General features: G+C 33.3%; 1 protein-coding gene and 1 long non-coding RNA gene across 2 annotated transcripts; one reads left to right on the forward strand and one right to left on the reverse strand.

Annotated features, from left to right (window-relative positions):
* Positions 1-5,381: 5,381 nt before the first annotated feature.
* On the reverse strand, positions 5,382-7,929 carry LOC141716898 (transcription factor bHLH25-like). Its single transcript, XM_074519060.1, has 3 exons — positions 7,676-7,929; positions 7,066-7,410; positions 5,382-5,582 (listed from the first exon to the last, which is right to left on the reverse strand). The coding sequence occupies exons 1-3, from the start codon at positions 7,898-7,900 to the stop codon at positions 5,508-5,510; spliced, it is 645 nt and encodes a 214-aa protein (XP_074375161.1). The 5' UTR covers positions 7,901-7,929; the 3' UTR covers positions 5,382-5,507.
* A 3,521-nt stretch (positions 7,930-11,450) lies between these two features.
* On the forward strand, positions 11,451-14,148 carry LOC141716899 (uncharacterized). Its single transcript, XR_012573424.1, has 3 exons — positions 11,451-11,616; positions 12,709-12,902; positions 13,831-14,148. It is a non-coding gene; the product is annotated as an uncharacterized LOC141716899 (long non-coding RNA).
* The last annotated feature ends 1,419 nt before the right edge of the window (positions 14,149-15,567 follow it).

Here is a 15,567-nt window from a genome sequence, read left to right on the forward strand (position 1 = left end):
GGCTGAAAGACACCCGTAGCAGCAGGGACAGGAGCAGCAGTATTGATAGGGGCACTGTGGCCCTCAGCTCCCTCAGCTGGAACCTCCACCATGGGTTCCTTGTGCTTCCGTAGGAAGCTAGGCTCCGTAGCCTTTCCTCGAGTATCTAAGCCCCGCAAGACGAGCCTTCTTCATCCTGGCAGTCTCCTTAACGGGAGGCACATTATCCTCGTTGATCTCCTTAGCAGCTGCAAAACAAGATAAAAAAAAACAAAATAAGTGGTGTCAATAATGCATGAAATGAAATAAAATTGAGAAGGGAAGAAAAATACATTGTTGAGATACAGAGGATAGCCCCACATGGATGAGGGAGAACTCTTCTAAAAGAGTCCAGCTGGTAGTAGTACCGTCATCCCGAGTAAGCTCATTATAAATGATAGTTTCCTCGGGGGTTAAGTGAATGGATCTGAAGAGTGTGCCCCAGTCGCCATTCTCCCACCTTAACCCGACAAAACTATTCCTCCAATTTTGGTTATTATCGGGAATGGAGGCGCTGTTAAAGATATGCTTACACTTGGGCCTTTGTTTAACATAGACCCAACCACAATTACCAGAAGAACTGTTGTAACATTGAAAAACTTTCCTAAAAATAACTACGAATAGGGGAAAACCTTCCCTACTACAGCAAACCATAAAACATAAAATGTTCCTCCAAGCGTTTGGAGGAAGCTAACATGGGTTAATTTGTAAATCAGCTAGAACGAAGGAATGAAGGGATGAAAAGGAAACCTAAACCCAGCATCAAGGGCATCTGTGTAAATAAAAAGAGTATCGGGTTTCCAGTGGCAAGTACGGTCGCCACCAGAAACAGGAACTAGCCTAAGGGGAGGACGAACGTTATAACGAGCATTTAACTTATCATAATCTATGTTGTGCCAAGTGTTGCAATTATTAAAAGAATCAAGATGTGCAGTGGAGGGATATTCATCCCCCTAGTGTTGATCATATCTATCAGAGACATGTAAGAAGAGTGGATCTCGATATCCTTACCTCGTTTTGAAACCGAGGCAATCTTGGCTGCTCTCTCAGCACCTTTTCTGCCATTAATGGAGAGTAGGGAAGACTTGAAAACTTGGAGGAAGGCCGGAAAATCCCTAGAGATTGAGGAGTTTTGAAGGCTGGAGAGAGGAGAGTAGAAGGTTGTAGGAAGTTGTGGAGAGTGGAAATGAGAAGTGTGAAATCACACCCCCATACTTCACTCTTATATAGCCAAAAGGAAGGCTAATTGAGCCTAGAAAAGCCCATTTGGGCCCAAGAATAGAACACTCTGGAAGGATCTAGAACAGTTTAGAGGATTTTGAGAAAATATAAAATTTATGTTTTTTAAGAAAACTCTGGAAGGATCCACAAAATCCAGAAAAATCTTTAAATTCTGGAAGGATCCACAAAATCCAGAAAAATCTTTCGGCCTGAAAAAGGAAAGCTCAGTTGAAAAAATGGGCCCAATTTAAAGCCCGATTAAGGGATGGACCAAAGAAAGCCCAGTCGTAAAAATGGGCCCAAGTTAAAGCCTAATTAAGGGATAAACCAAAGAAATCCCAGTTAAAAAATTGGGCCCAAGTTAAAGCCCAATTAAGGGATAAACCAAAGAAAGCCCAGTTGAAAAAAATGGGCCCCGGTTAAAGCCCACTAAAATTGGTCAGGATTTTGATCGAAGAATCCTAACACCAAGAGAATTTGTCGACCAGGAAGTAAGCAAGGATCCTAATCGAATGAATCCTACTCGAAACAGCTTCGACCAAGGCTAGAAAAGGAGGTTAATTCGGTCAAAAATATTGATCCTGACCAAAATGTTCCTAAATATATATATATATATATAAATCCTGGTTGAAATTCGACCAGGAGTTGAGCTCGAAAAATCCTGCTCAAATTTCTGTCGACCAGGGCACAGTAGAGGCTAATTCGACCAGGATCCTGGTTGAACAGGATTCCTGGTCGAACCAGGTGTAATAAAAAGAGAAAAAAAAAGAAAGAAAAATCCAGAAAATTAAAGGAAATTCCTTAAAATATTTTCTGAAAAATGAAAATATTTTCAGAAAATTAGGAATAAATCCAGAATTAAAGGAAAAAATACAGAAAATCAAGGAAAATCCCAAAATTAAAGGAAATTCCTTAAAATATTTTCTGAAAAATGAAAATATTTTCAGAAAATAAGGAATATATCCAGAATTAAAGGAAAAAATCAAGAAAATCAAGGAAAAATCCCAGAATTAAGGGGAAAATCCAGAAAATTAAGGATAAATCCCAGAATTAAGGGAAAGTCCAAAAAATTAATGAAAAGTTCCCAGAATTAAGGGAAAAATCCAGAAAATTAAAGGAATAACCCCAGAATTCAAGGAAAATTCCTGGAAATTAAGATAATTCTTAAATAATAGGGATAAAAGTAAATCATTGTAAATGTGTAGGTCGCTCCACACTCTACGCAAAAGTGATACCCTGTAAGGGAACAAATGAACTTAACTTCTGCAAAACCTAGTCACTGTTTCCCAAAAGTTGGGGGGCAAATGATAGGGAATAAATAAATCTTGATTATGTGGTTAAAGTTGCATTAATTACACATGACTTGGGTCACGGAGCCCAATAAGAAGATGTATGACATTCAGACCAAAAAGGTTAACACATTGATCAGGCCTGATGGACCAGATCAGGCCTGATGGAACAAAGAAGGCCCAAAACCCTAAATATTAATTAATTTCGTAATTAATTAATAAGGGAGAAAAACCACTATTAAGATAAGTCCTGGTGGAGATATAAATCCTTGTAGATTGTCCTCCAAGAAACCTGGTAGGATAAGGAATCAGCTTCCTACTTCCTAGGACTCCAAAGTCCATTCTAATTCTGAGACTTGTTCACCAAGTCTCCTAACCCAAGTCCAATTCAAGGACTCCCAACAACTAACTATATAAGGGGCCTCACCCCACAAATCAGAACTACGTTTTTTGACTTGATCCTTGACAATCAGCAAGGTACGTAGGCATTTTGTTAAGGCAGATCGAGTCACGAAACACAAGAGCAGTCAAATCGAGTAGTCAAATCGAGTCTCGAAACTCACGTTCCTTAATAATAAATACAGCAGTTATATACCTTAGTTTTTAATCCATAACAAAAGTAACAATTTCAAAATTATATATATATTTTATATGAGTTACAATATTTACTTATTTTTAATATGAATTTGCATTTGCTTGTTTCTTCTTTCCACCAAAGTCAAAATTAACCTTATCCTTTAATTTATGTAAAGCATAAATATCTTCTTGTATGTTTTATTAGTGTTTTCAAAGTGTTGATTGCTTAAAATATTTTCTTAAATACCTTTGATGACATGCTTCGAATGACATTAACATCGTCTAATTAAAGATTAGTCCTTTCATTAGTATTTATTATCAGGTGAATGATTTCGTCATGTGTATATGATTCATTGATAATTTAAGAAATGATTAACATCCTTCACATTTTTATATCGTAAATTAAAGATAATTTCATTTAATTTTTTGATAACTTCATTTATTTCACCAAGTAATTAATTTATAATAAATAAACACAAAAATTTGGTAGAATAATAAAATATTATTTTATCGATAAAATAATAAAATATTATTATATTAATAAAATAATAATTAATTCAATAGATTAATATATATTTTTCTCGATTTCAAGAGTAGTACTTTTAAAGATGTTTAAAAGTAACAAGGAAACATGCCATAATAGTGACTTGCACGAGTATATGTTAAATGGACAATATATTTTCCTGTAATGCAATGACCATACTTCTCAATAATAATAATAATAATAATAATAATAATAATAATAATAATAATATATGGTCTCCTAATATAGATTTTTAAAGTAATTTTTTTTTTGCCAAATTTAAAGCAGATTTCATTAATGACTTGAAAGAGATTCAATCGGGACAAATCCCCAACTGATCATGCAACCAGGTTGAAAAACAAATAGAGCTAAATAATTAGCCATTTTGTTTCCGGATTGCTTAACAAACTGAATACAAATATTCTGAAAATTAAAAATGAAGGTAATGGTTTCCCGGACAATCCAGCACGCATCTCCCCCGAAAACAGTAGCTTCACAATTGACCCTCACATTAATTCGATTGATATGGCAATGTTCAGAGGACTTAGATGCAACAACGGAGTTTAGAGGCCTTATGAACAAATATTTTTTGTGAGAGGTGAGTACATGTGATTTTCATCACCGTTCCAAACGCACCCCAGCTATCTACCTGCCGGACACCAGCTATAGACCTGCCGAAAGTGTTGTTGATGCGAGATATCCAAATCTCCCAATACACCATCCAATTCATTTTCAACACAACCACCACATCGCACAAAGCGAGACACATCGCATAAAGCGAGACAATCAAACACACAAATAATAACTTAAACATAGCAATACGAAAAAACCCAAAATTCAAAAATCTCGGAATAACACCAAATTGTAATATGTTGTTAGACCAGAGATTTTGAATCCAAAAACTGAATTTTATTATAAAATCCAAGTTCTTACCTTAGTAGATCTGAAAACTAAAGTGAAAAACTGTAATGGATTTTTCGAGTTTTGTAAAACAAATCTCGATTTTATTAAAGAAAAAGTGAATAAAAGAAGAAGATGAAGATGAATATGGAGATAGAGATGGGTAGAAAGGGGGAAAAAGAAGGTAGAGCGGCTAGGGTTAGGTGAAGTTAGGGCGGCCGACTCTCATGCGAGAGAAACCCAGTTTAGGTTTGAGTTTTGTTTCTCATTCTCAAAAGTTTAGGTTTGAGTTTTGTTTCTATTTTTAAAGTAATTTTATGTTTAAATATAATTATTTTTTTTTATAGTTTAGTATTGATGAAAACATACCGTGGATGACATGAGTAAAATGCTAGTTAATTTTGAATAACGAGGTCTAGATGCGTGTTTAAATAAAGGTTAAATTTATGAATATGTAAATAGTTAAATTGAAGTGACAGAAAAAAAATAGTTAAATTTAAAAGGGGGTTTTTCAAATATACGTTTTTTTATTTTTATATGAAAAAAGTATTTTTCAGTATTTCTTGCAAAACAAGAATTTTAAAATTAACAAAAATATAATCTCGAATACAATCAAAGATAATGCAATTATCTTTCATTAAAAAATATAATTTTAAGTTGCATGAGCTTACTTTTTATTACAAATCGTATTTTTATTAATATTTTCAGAAAATAATAAAATGGTAAAAAAATTAAAAAGAGTGAATTTTTTAATAATTTTCTAAAATTTATTATAGAAATACAAATTAAAAACTTATTTAGGTCTAGTTTTTAATGTCTGCATGCGTATGAATACATACAGCTATATACATTGGAAACGCACACGAACGAAAATTACACGACCTCCACATATCCTATACGTATGTATAGCTTGCTTTTAATTGCACCTCTTCATCAACACATCAACATGCATGATGCATGCATTCAACAGGACTTGCGGATCACATGAGCTTTAGAACAGCTGATTTTACCTTTTCCATGAGCTCTTTCTTCGGAGTGTCGCACTCATCGTCTCCCTGCAAGTCATATGGAAGAAATATGTTAATATGCATGTAAATAGGAGTTTTTTTTATATATATAAACGCTTCATTGTATTAGCCCTCGTGGGGAAAGATACAATGCTGAGAAGGAAATATACAGATATTATACATCAAAATTGACCAACATATATTTGGTCAAGCCTAATACCATACAAAAGATTTGCATATGCTTGATATACATATTGGTGACTTAGTTCTAATGTACCGAATGGTTGACGTGTCATAATTCTTGGTCACATATTGTTACAGCTATATATATACGATGGATATAGTCATTAAATGAACGTATTCGGGATATAATGTACCCTGAACCCTGAAAACCTGATTGAAATCATATATACAGGCCAATATAGTCTGAAATGAATTCTAATAAGATATATAAAAGTAACCATCAGAATGTCATCTCTTTCTGTCAATACTTTTTAAAATATTTAAAGTAATAAAATGTGTACAAAAATTTTGAGGTGATTCACTCGATATGTTGGAGTATATATACTATCACTGATGTATATGATAATAAACCTCCAAATATGTTAGCTTGACAAATTTTGGAGTTTTAGAATACAACTCTGCTTCTGACCAAATTCGTAGTCCTTAAGATACCATTAAATCAACAGATGATCATACGTACAATTTTAATTTTGTTTTTTTCATAACAGTTGTAGCTCACTCGGAATCTAGATATTGTAAACATATTTTTTGTTTGTTTTATGGTTTTTCTATTTTTACGGCACGACAAATGTACTTGATCGGTTCCAATAGATCTTTAATTGGAAGAAAACGAAGAAGGGAAAGGAATGTGATGTTGTTCAGTATTTGGAAATCATAAAACTAATTAAGGGAATGATATAAATAAATTACCCTAATTTTATGTTACCGGCTTTAGGTTTGGTTTTCAACTAACTGAACTTTTAGGCCCGCAACTGAAAGATATCAAGTGCTCGATGTATTCTTAGTTTAGCCTAGCACCCTAGCAATGACAAAGTCTCATTATCACCCTCTAAATTTAAATGTCTTTCCTTTATACTTAAACTATATAATTATAAACAATTAGAATAAAAATCGATAGACATATGTAATTTATAAAGTTTAATTGTTCAAATCAAGATTTTAAGCGTCCGATTCAAGAAACTGATGAATATTGCCTCTGAACTTCTAATCCTCTAAATGTGGGATCGTTTACAAATATATTATTAGTAAGAACTACAAACTAATTGCAATATTAGGTTAAGTGTCATCCAGTGGTTTGGAAAATTCAAGTGTTTTACTACATAACAAGTGAATTTTTTCAGTCAAGTGGTAAATTATCTAGTCCACAGTTTGATTGATGTTAATATTGGTTCTGTGATGTATTTAAACATTTAACTATTTGTGTTTAGCAGGATAATATCAATAATTCACTCTAGATAACAAATCAAATGTTAGTTCAATATGAAAGGCATTCGATTTTAGTACGTACCTGAGCAATAATGGTTATGTCGTGACTTTCATCAAATGGAATGACACTGCAATTGATGACAGTCAAGTGAAGCTTCTCAAATTCACCTAGTAACTTAAGTGTCATTTGTTTGGGCTTCTTCCAGTGTATTCTTATAAGTATCTCCCCGTCACAAATTCTTGCTTTGATATCGGAGATCAATGCACTCGATTGGTAGTCACTTTTATTAGAATCTTCAGCCATCCTCATCTTTTTGGAATGCGGTGGTTTTCCTAGCTGCTTGCTTTCCTCCTCAAGTGCCTTCGAACGTTCCTGAAGTCGTTTTATGTATTCTACAGCGTCTTTTAGGATTGACGCCTTATCCAACTGCAAACAGATTAAGCTTCATGTACATTTGTATACTCAAAGCTGATTCTTCATACCATTTGCAACTTTGCATGCATATATATCCCAAAAATAATTAATAATTCGCTCAATCTTCTTTAGGCTCTACATTCTAAATTTTGGAGAAAAAGACTGTGCATAAATATATTATTCTAATTTTGAATTGAAACATATACCAATTTCAGAGACACAATTTATGCTGTTAGTATTTGGAGCACAAGAAGCAAATGCATCGCATGTACTGTACCTTCTTTAAGCCCGGTATGTTAGCTGAAAGGCCTATGAAAAGCTTATTCAACTTCTGCCTCCTCTTTCTTTCCGCCACAACATGCTCTTGAACTTGTACAGGACTCTTATGTTCGACACTATCTTCTATTCTCATCTCCTGAATACCACATACAGCTGCATGACAACGCTTATATATTGAAGCTTCTGACATGTTGCTTGAGAAGTCAAATATTTGTTGAGGCATTGCTTCTCTGTGGATTAAGCCACCATCATCATGATGCTCGTCCAGCGGCTTTGAGATAGGATGTCCGAAAGCTATGAAATTTGTATATGTGGAAGTAGAGGCATTGGTATTTGTCACTTGGTTGGAGCTGTGAGGTTTCACAAGTGCTGTCTTAATGACAAGTGTTTCACCTTCCAAGCTCTGCTGATTTAAACTTGGCTCATAGTTTGTATTGCTTTCAAGATAAGAAGATACAAAGTCCCCATCATTATATATAGGGTTCATGATATTGCTAGGAAGAATAAAGTTGGGATCTTCTATTCCCTGCATGCCAGAATTAAGGCAAAGTTTAATCAGAACTTTGAAGTTCTGTAGTGCAAATTGCAGTATAAGAAGGATAAGCTTTTTGCTTTTGCTGTATTTTTAATCCTAGCTATAGAAATAATAATTTTTCATTTATGTGTTGTATAAAACATAGAGATCTATATATTAAAACTTACGAACTGTGATAAGTCGTAGGCTGATGAATAATCCATCAAATGATTTACTTGGCTTGGCAGCTAATTACCTAGCTAGAAGGTGGGGAAAAAGCCTGCAAACTTTAAAAATTAGTTAGACATATTAGCTAGATATTGAGAAGCATAATTACCAGTAATACATTAACTCATATAAATCACCTACAAAAACAGTATTCGCATGTAACAGAACCTTGAATTCGGTTCCGTTGCTTCAGACCCTAAAATTTCATAAAATGTATGGTAATAATTAAGATCTGACCTATAAGACAGCATATAACTCGAATCAAGTCCAAGGTAATGAGTTAGTATTCATATGGATATAGCTACATACTAATGATCAGCTGCAATATGTTAGATTTATGTTGAATCAAGCAGTTTACTTAACAGATACGTACATATAATTCAAGCGCGGAGAGAGAAACAAACTTCGATTATGAGAGAAATTTGTTGACCGAGAAATCTGGTAACAAAGCTTCTTTCAATTATGTGCGGATAGGAGCTTCTAACAAAGGCTCTTCTTCTCCCTGTCATGAATTGGGGTATATAAACTGCGAAGAAACTCCAAGCTATTAGTGTAACACATTTCTATTGTATAGTTAGCGTGTTCGTCTACATATAATAGAAACAATATATTAGTATTTTATATGCATTTTGATTATAGTTGTACGACTGAAGCTAGTACTTTTCTTAAATATAAACGTTGAGAATTTACAAGAGGGAGAATGCCATGTGAGGACAAAATCTAACAAAGTTAGTGAAAATACAAATAGAAAAGGGGTTACCATGTGGAACAGGCAGCCGTAATTAATCACAAAACTATATCTTCCGACTTTTCTAGATCCATTCTATTTATAATACACTGGTATGGTAGCTGACTTTTTCTTTTTCGCCCCGTATGGTGCCTTTCCTATGCTGTTTGCTTGTTGCTTTCAGTAAAAACACAGAGATAGAAACTGCTTACAACAACAGTTTATTTATTAATTCAGAAACTAGCTACCTATTCAGAACAGACGATAAGCTTAATTTCAACCCCAACCTAAGTTCACATGTGGAACATGACTCGTGCATTATAATTCCAGGGTAATGTGCGTCCTGTGTTGAATTCAAGAGTAAATATTGGAAATCAGAACACCAGAATATGTTATATTTCATTCTGCGAGACGAAGAAGAAATGAAATAAAAGCATTTGTGAAAACAGGAAAGAAAGAAAGAAAGTAAAAAGAAAGGAGGAAACCTAAATATCTAGGTACTAATTTTATACCAGCACAATGCATGTTTTATATTCATTAATTTTTCTATATTATTTTAAATTATAATAAATTCTTTTAGTTAATATTAAATACTATGTCCGTCCCCCTCATTTCTTTCCAATTTTTTTTACATGACACGCATTTTAAGACAATTATAAAGTATATTTCTGTAATTTATTTTTAAATTTTTCTTTTTTTGGTATAAAAGTTTAAACATTATATTTTTGTTTAGAGGAAAAAAATTAAAAAAATTATGCAACTACATTGCATTAAAGTGCGTGTCGATGCCCCGTCCCCCGATGTAAAGAATTTAGGGGGATGGAGGGAGTAGTATATAATTCATAAAATTTGAACCATTAATCTTAATAATATGTTTATAAATTAATAATAATATTAATATTTGTTATTGGCGTTATTCGAACCTGAAACTTGGATAGCATATAAATATTAATATAAATATTTGTCGTTGACGGGTTCGAACTTGAGAGTTTAATTAGTGTAAAATAATAACATAAATATTTGTTGGTGACAGGATTTGAACTTAGAAACTTTGAGTATTATATATTTTTTTAATATTTTGATTTAACTGCCCTCGTCACTTGATTAAAAAGATCCGACGGTTATAAACTTGGATAACCAAACCAAAAAAACATATCAAATTATACCTCATTCCGGTTATTATAATATAGTATAGTATAGATATTATTATATATTTTTTTTTATTTTATGTGTCAACCCACTTATTATGGTACTTAATCCCGGTTATTTTCATTTTTTATATTTTTATATAAAATTTCATATTTTTAAATTTTAAAATTAAAAATGTTATATTTCATATATATTTTTTACTCTAACTTTATTATACTATATACTCGAACCTTAGGCACAATTTTTGGTATAAAATTTACAATTTAACAATTTTTTTTGAATGAAATTTAACAATATTTTTAAAAAAAATTGGTCTACTTAAAACTTAAAATATTAATAATAATTAACAAATATGCTCCTAATTAGCAAACCATTTTAACTATTTTACACCAATTATATATATATATGATATGATTGGAAACGAGGGAAGAAAATATGATCAATATAGACATCTTTCCATTAAGAAAGTTCGTGATTGATATAACGACTCGTACATTTCTGTAATATTTAAATGTGTAATTACTAAATAATTAAATAAATAAATTATGTGTATGGGTTCTGTCAGTTGGAAATTATTTTTGTTAATATTTTATTAGTTATGTGTGATTATTGGTGTTCGAGTATCGTTTGTGTAATTAGCTGAGACGTTGTGTTATTTGTTTTATGATTAAAGTTGATTTTGTTCAAAATTTATTTCCATAAATATTTGGAATTTCTCTAAAATTATTTTATCGCTTTACAATTTTATTTATTTATTATTTTTAGGAATTTATAAAATTTAGAAATCAATAATTCATTAATTACTTAGTCCTGGATAATTTTCTGATTATATTTTACTGTAATTTAATATTAAATTCAGAAATATTTTAAAAATTATGAAATTTGTATATTAGTAAGTTTGAAATATTTCAGGAATTTTAAAAATTATTTTGGAAATTGTAGGATTTAGTTCGACCCGTGTGTCGTTTCGTTTAATCGATAAATACGGATACGAGTTGTATTTCAAGAATCGGTAAAAAAAATTATAAACAATTTAAATATTACTAGTTTTATTCACCTTGGGATTTTCAAAACTATTTTCGTGAGTCCCAAAGTATTTTATCGGCTAAACTCTCGTTAAATTCTCAAATTTGCGATATTTGGATTGAGAGTTGTTCCGATATAGCGAAAAAAAATAAGGGGGACAGGCTGCTAATTGGGTTAAACCCGTTTCACCCCACCTCAACTTATCTGTGTGACCTCTTTCTTTTCCTTGCAATCTCTCGGTCTCAGTCTCTCTCTTCCTAATCTCTCTACATATCCTAATTTCTCCCTCTCTGAGGTGAGTTACTTCGGCTGTGGTTTTGTTTCTTTTCATTTAATTAGTTCAGCCATATGCATATTCGTTGTTGTATATACACATACACAATTATGTGTGTATCAATCAGATCGGTGTGTTGTGCTGCGGGTTTTTTTGTCCTTCCGGTTGCCGCCGGGATGAATTCCGGTGAGGTGGCCTGTACTTTTTGGCAGCGCGGCTGCGCGTTGTCTTCTCTGTTTGCAGATCGTTTTGTTCAGTGTGTTGTGTTGTTGTTAACGCTTGTTGGCTTCCTTTTCCGGTCCTGTAAAATTTGTTTCCTTCTGGCCACCCACGCGCGTGTGCGTGTGGTGTGGGTTTCGCAATTTCCCGATTTTCTGCAACTATTTTTGTTGAAATCATTCTATATTTGCGAAGTTAAAATTGTATTTTATTGGAGAAATTTATTAGAAAACCCGAATAAAATTGGGTACCAATAAATTTTGCCGCCGTCCGCGATGAATTTTTACGAGCGTACAGTGGACTATGATGAGTATTTTCTGAGTCCTATGATTTAAAAATTAAAAATATAAAATATGAATTAAAATGTAATAATGCGAGTATTAACTGATAATTGTTTTAATTGGTGTTTGTGAATTTGCGAATTGATATTGTGAATCGAAATCGGTGGTTGGGAATTGGATTGTAGTTGGTTTGAATGTGGTTGTGATTGATTTGACGTCGAGATGTTCGACGGGTTACCCGATATATAAAGGGGGTGCTGCCCGATTTCCATAAAATCTAATTACGGAAATACGGGAGTGTATCCGGTAAATATTGGGACGTCGAGCGAATATATATGAATATATGAACATATATTTTATACGAAACCTGATTATATGTTATGGTGAGATATTTTGCCAAAACCAATAACCCTAATTATGTACAATGACGAGTTTACGTATTTTATGGATACGAACACCGAACCGACTTTCGAGGACGTGAACCCTAATTGATACGTGTATTATAATATTGAGTATGCTACGAGTCGGGTTTTTTTTAACGTACGGGTAGATTGTTAGCGAGGATATGTCAAGTATAATCGAATGTCTAACTTAAGGTGTTTCGACCTTGTAGGTTCTAGTCGGAAAGCCCAAGAGTTGGCGTTGGTCTAAAGATAGCCTAGTAGACAGTCGACAAACTCAGTAAGGTTCCAATCGAAGGACCTGAGTGTTGAAGACGAATCCAGGGTAATCTAGTGGTTAGACGTTAAAGCCTGAGCATCCGTGTCGGTTCAAGGTCAATCGATAATATTTGTAAAGCTCTACAAGGCAAGTACCCCTGAACAAATCTTTTACGGTTCAGTATATATGAATAATTGTTGATTTAAATTACGTACTGGAACAGAACGTTTTAAGTTATGTATCCCATGTATTCAAATGGTTTTATTAACTTGTGTTTTGGGGGAAAAGTATCTTCTGAAAATGCCTATCTCTAAATTGCCTATCTCTAAATTTTGAAATAAATGAAAATGTTTTGGAAGTGTGTTGTGATATGATTGTTTTGACAAGAGATAGGTAAGTGATTTGGAAAACTGGATAAAAATGATCAGATAATTGGATGAGTGTGCGCAGGAGGCCCGTAACGGCCTGGAAGATAGCGTAAGAGGCGAAGTGGTTGCGCACCCTATTATAACCACCAGCCCAGCATGACAGGGACCTAGCTAGTCTCTGAGTTACGGAACAAGTTTTCATAGGATAGCCAAGATAGAGTTATCCTATAAAGATAGCCTGATCAGCTATCTCACCAGGGATCATCCAATACTATTATATTTGAGCAAGTGATTTTGAGGTTCTCGGAGAGGAACAAGTTTTATAGGTCCTGTGATGGGATAAGTTTTATAGGTCTTATGATGGGACAAGTTTTATGGTTCCCGTAACGGAACAAATGATTTTAGGTCCCCATAACGGGACAAATGGTTTTATGGGTCCTGCGATGGGACGGAAGATTTGAAAATGAAAGTAGCATGCTAAAATTGAACTCTGGTATTTATGCACAGCACACAACTGTTGATTTGGTTTTACAGAGCATGCTAGTTTTGATATCCAGTTCACACATGTTTTACTTGTTTTCTAGCAAGTTATGATTTCTGTTCCTATAACTATTTATCATAAACTGTTTTTTATTATTATTCATATAGTGTTACTGCTGAGCAATTTATTGCTCACCCTTGCAAAATGTTTTATATATGTATTGTAGATGCCTAGGGGATTCTCCCGTGGTAGTCAGGGCCGAGTTCCAGTTCCTTCCGTGTCAGGCTCCTCTGAGGTAGTTGTGTTGGACCCAAGCGGGTCTGTTGAGTTGCTGAACAAAGATAGTATTGTTTGGATTGTCTTTAGTAAGTTGGTTTTGTGATGGTTGTAACATAAGTCATACTTAAACCTGGAAAAGATTTTGGAAAAAGGGGTTGTGTTTATATAATAATGTTGAGTTGGATAATGTTATGTTGTGAATATTGTTACTGGTGACGTCAACTCCTGACCCCGGGGTTGAGGTTGTCACAATTGAGTTGTCTAAAATAGTAAATTATATAGAAAGAATTGAATTTTTTTTCAATTTTTTATTTAAATTCTAATTTTTAAATGTTAATTATCATTCATCTTTCCTATTATATCAACATTAACTTAATGGATTTTATCATTTGTTCACTATTTTTTTGTAAAAATATGATTGTTGGCCCAATTTTGCATAATTGAGTCGATTTGGTTACTGTGTGACAATTAATCGACTGCTAATCACCAACTTTTAGAACTAAGTAACAATAAACTACGTATGGGAGATAAACATGATTAGAATACGTTTAATAATTGCATTGCATCTAGCTGCCTTCTCTCCTAAGATTTGTTCTTTTATGAAAATTTACAACTCCTTCATGTTCTTTGTTCTCGTTAATTTCCTTACAATAAAAATTTAATTTTTTGGTTTTTGTTTGTCTCTTCTCTTGAAGTGTGTTGTGTCTCTACTTTTGGAGTGTTTTGTTATATTTTTGTTAAGTTATAATGGGTTTATTTGGTGTTGGATCTGTTGAGAAAGAGTTTATTGATTTTAAGTTTTGCAAATCTATCCAAGATATTCACCAGAATGAAATGAATATTAAGAAAAAGTTGTACTCTTATAGCTTAATGAGGAAGAAAAGAACTATACAGATCCGAGTTTGTTATTCAGTGTGTGTAATTATTGTGTTCTCTATTCTAGCATCTATATCTTATATACAAAAACTAGGCAACTATACAACTGCCACTTTCCAATTTTATCAATTTCTAACTAACTTATGCAAAGCGGTACCACTCTATATGTACACAATTGTAAGCTTAAATAAGTAATGAGTCTTCGTGCTCCATTATCTTCCAACAGTTTAGTACTTGTAGATGTCATTGCATTACAAGATTGTGTATTGTTATTACCCTCTCAAGTTGGGAGGTGTAGAATACATGCCCAACTTGGAGATTAGTTGTTGGAATTGAGGTAAAAGGTAAAATCTTTTTAAATGCATCTGCGAGTTGATTGTAAGTAGGAAGATAAGACAATTGCAGCAAGCCATCAAGGACTTTTTCCCGTGTAAAGTGACAATCGATATCGATATATTTTGTTTGCTCATAAAAAACGGGGTTCTTGACAATATGAATCGCAGATTGATTATTGCAGTGAAGAGTAACATGTTTTAAATCAGTAATTCCCATTTCTTCAAGTAAACGAACTGTCCAAGTAACTCCTGTAGCAGCAGAAGCCATTGTTCGATATTCAGACTCGGATGAAGAGCGAGAAATAGTAGCATGTTTCTTTGATTTCCAAGAAATTGGTGAGTTACCAAATAAAAGAATGTATCCTGTAACCAAGCGTCAAGACATAGGACAAGCTGCCCAATCGCTATCTGAATAAGCCTGGAGTGTCAAGGAGTTGGAAGCTTGAAGTAGGATGCGTTGGTTTGGAGATGTA

Source organism: Apium graveolens, chromosome 4, assembly GCF_009905375.1.
Source record: "Apium graveolens cultivar Ventura chromosome 4, ASM990537v1, whole genome shotgun sequence".
Classification (NCBI taxonomy): Eukaryota; Viridiplantae; Streptophyta; class Magnoliopsida; order Apiales; family Apiaceae; genus Apium; species Apium graveolens.

Bases quoted from the DNA above. Each gene is read 5' to 3' on its own strand.
- LOC141716898 (XM_074519060.1), bottom strand. From the start codon at position 7,900: ATGCCTCAACAAATATTTGACTTCTCAAGCAACATGTCAGAAGCTTCA. The intron at 7,411-7,675 runs GTACAGTACATG...ATCTGTTTGCAG, and splicing joins ACATACCGGGCTTAAAGAAG to TTGGATAAGGCGTCAATCCT. The intron at 5,583-7,065 runs GTACGTACTAAA...TATGACTTGCAG, and splicing joins ACATAACCATTATTGCTCAG to GGAGACGATGAGTGCGACAC.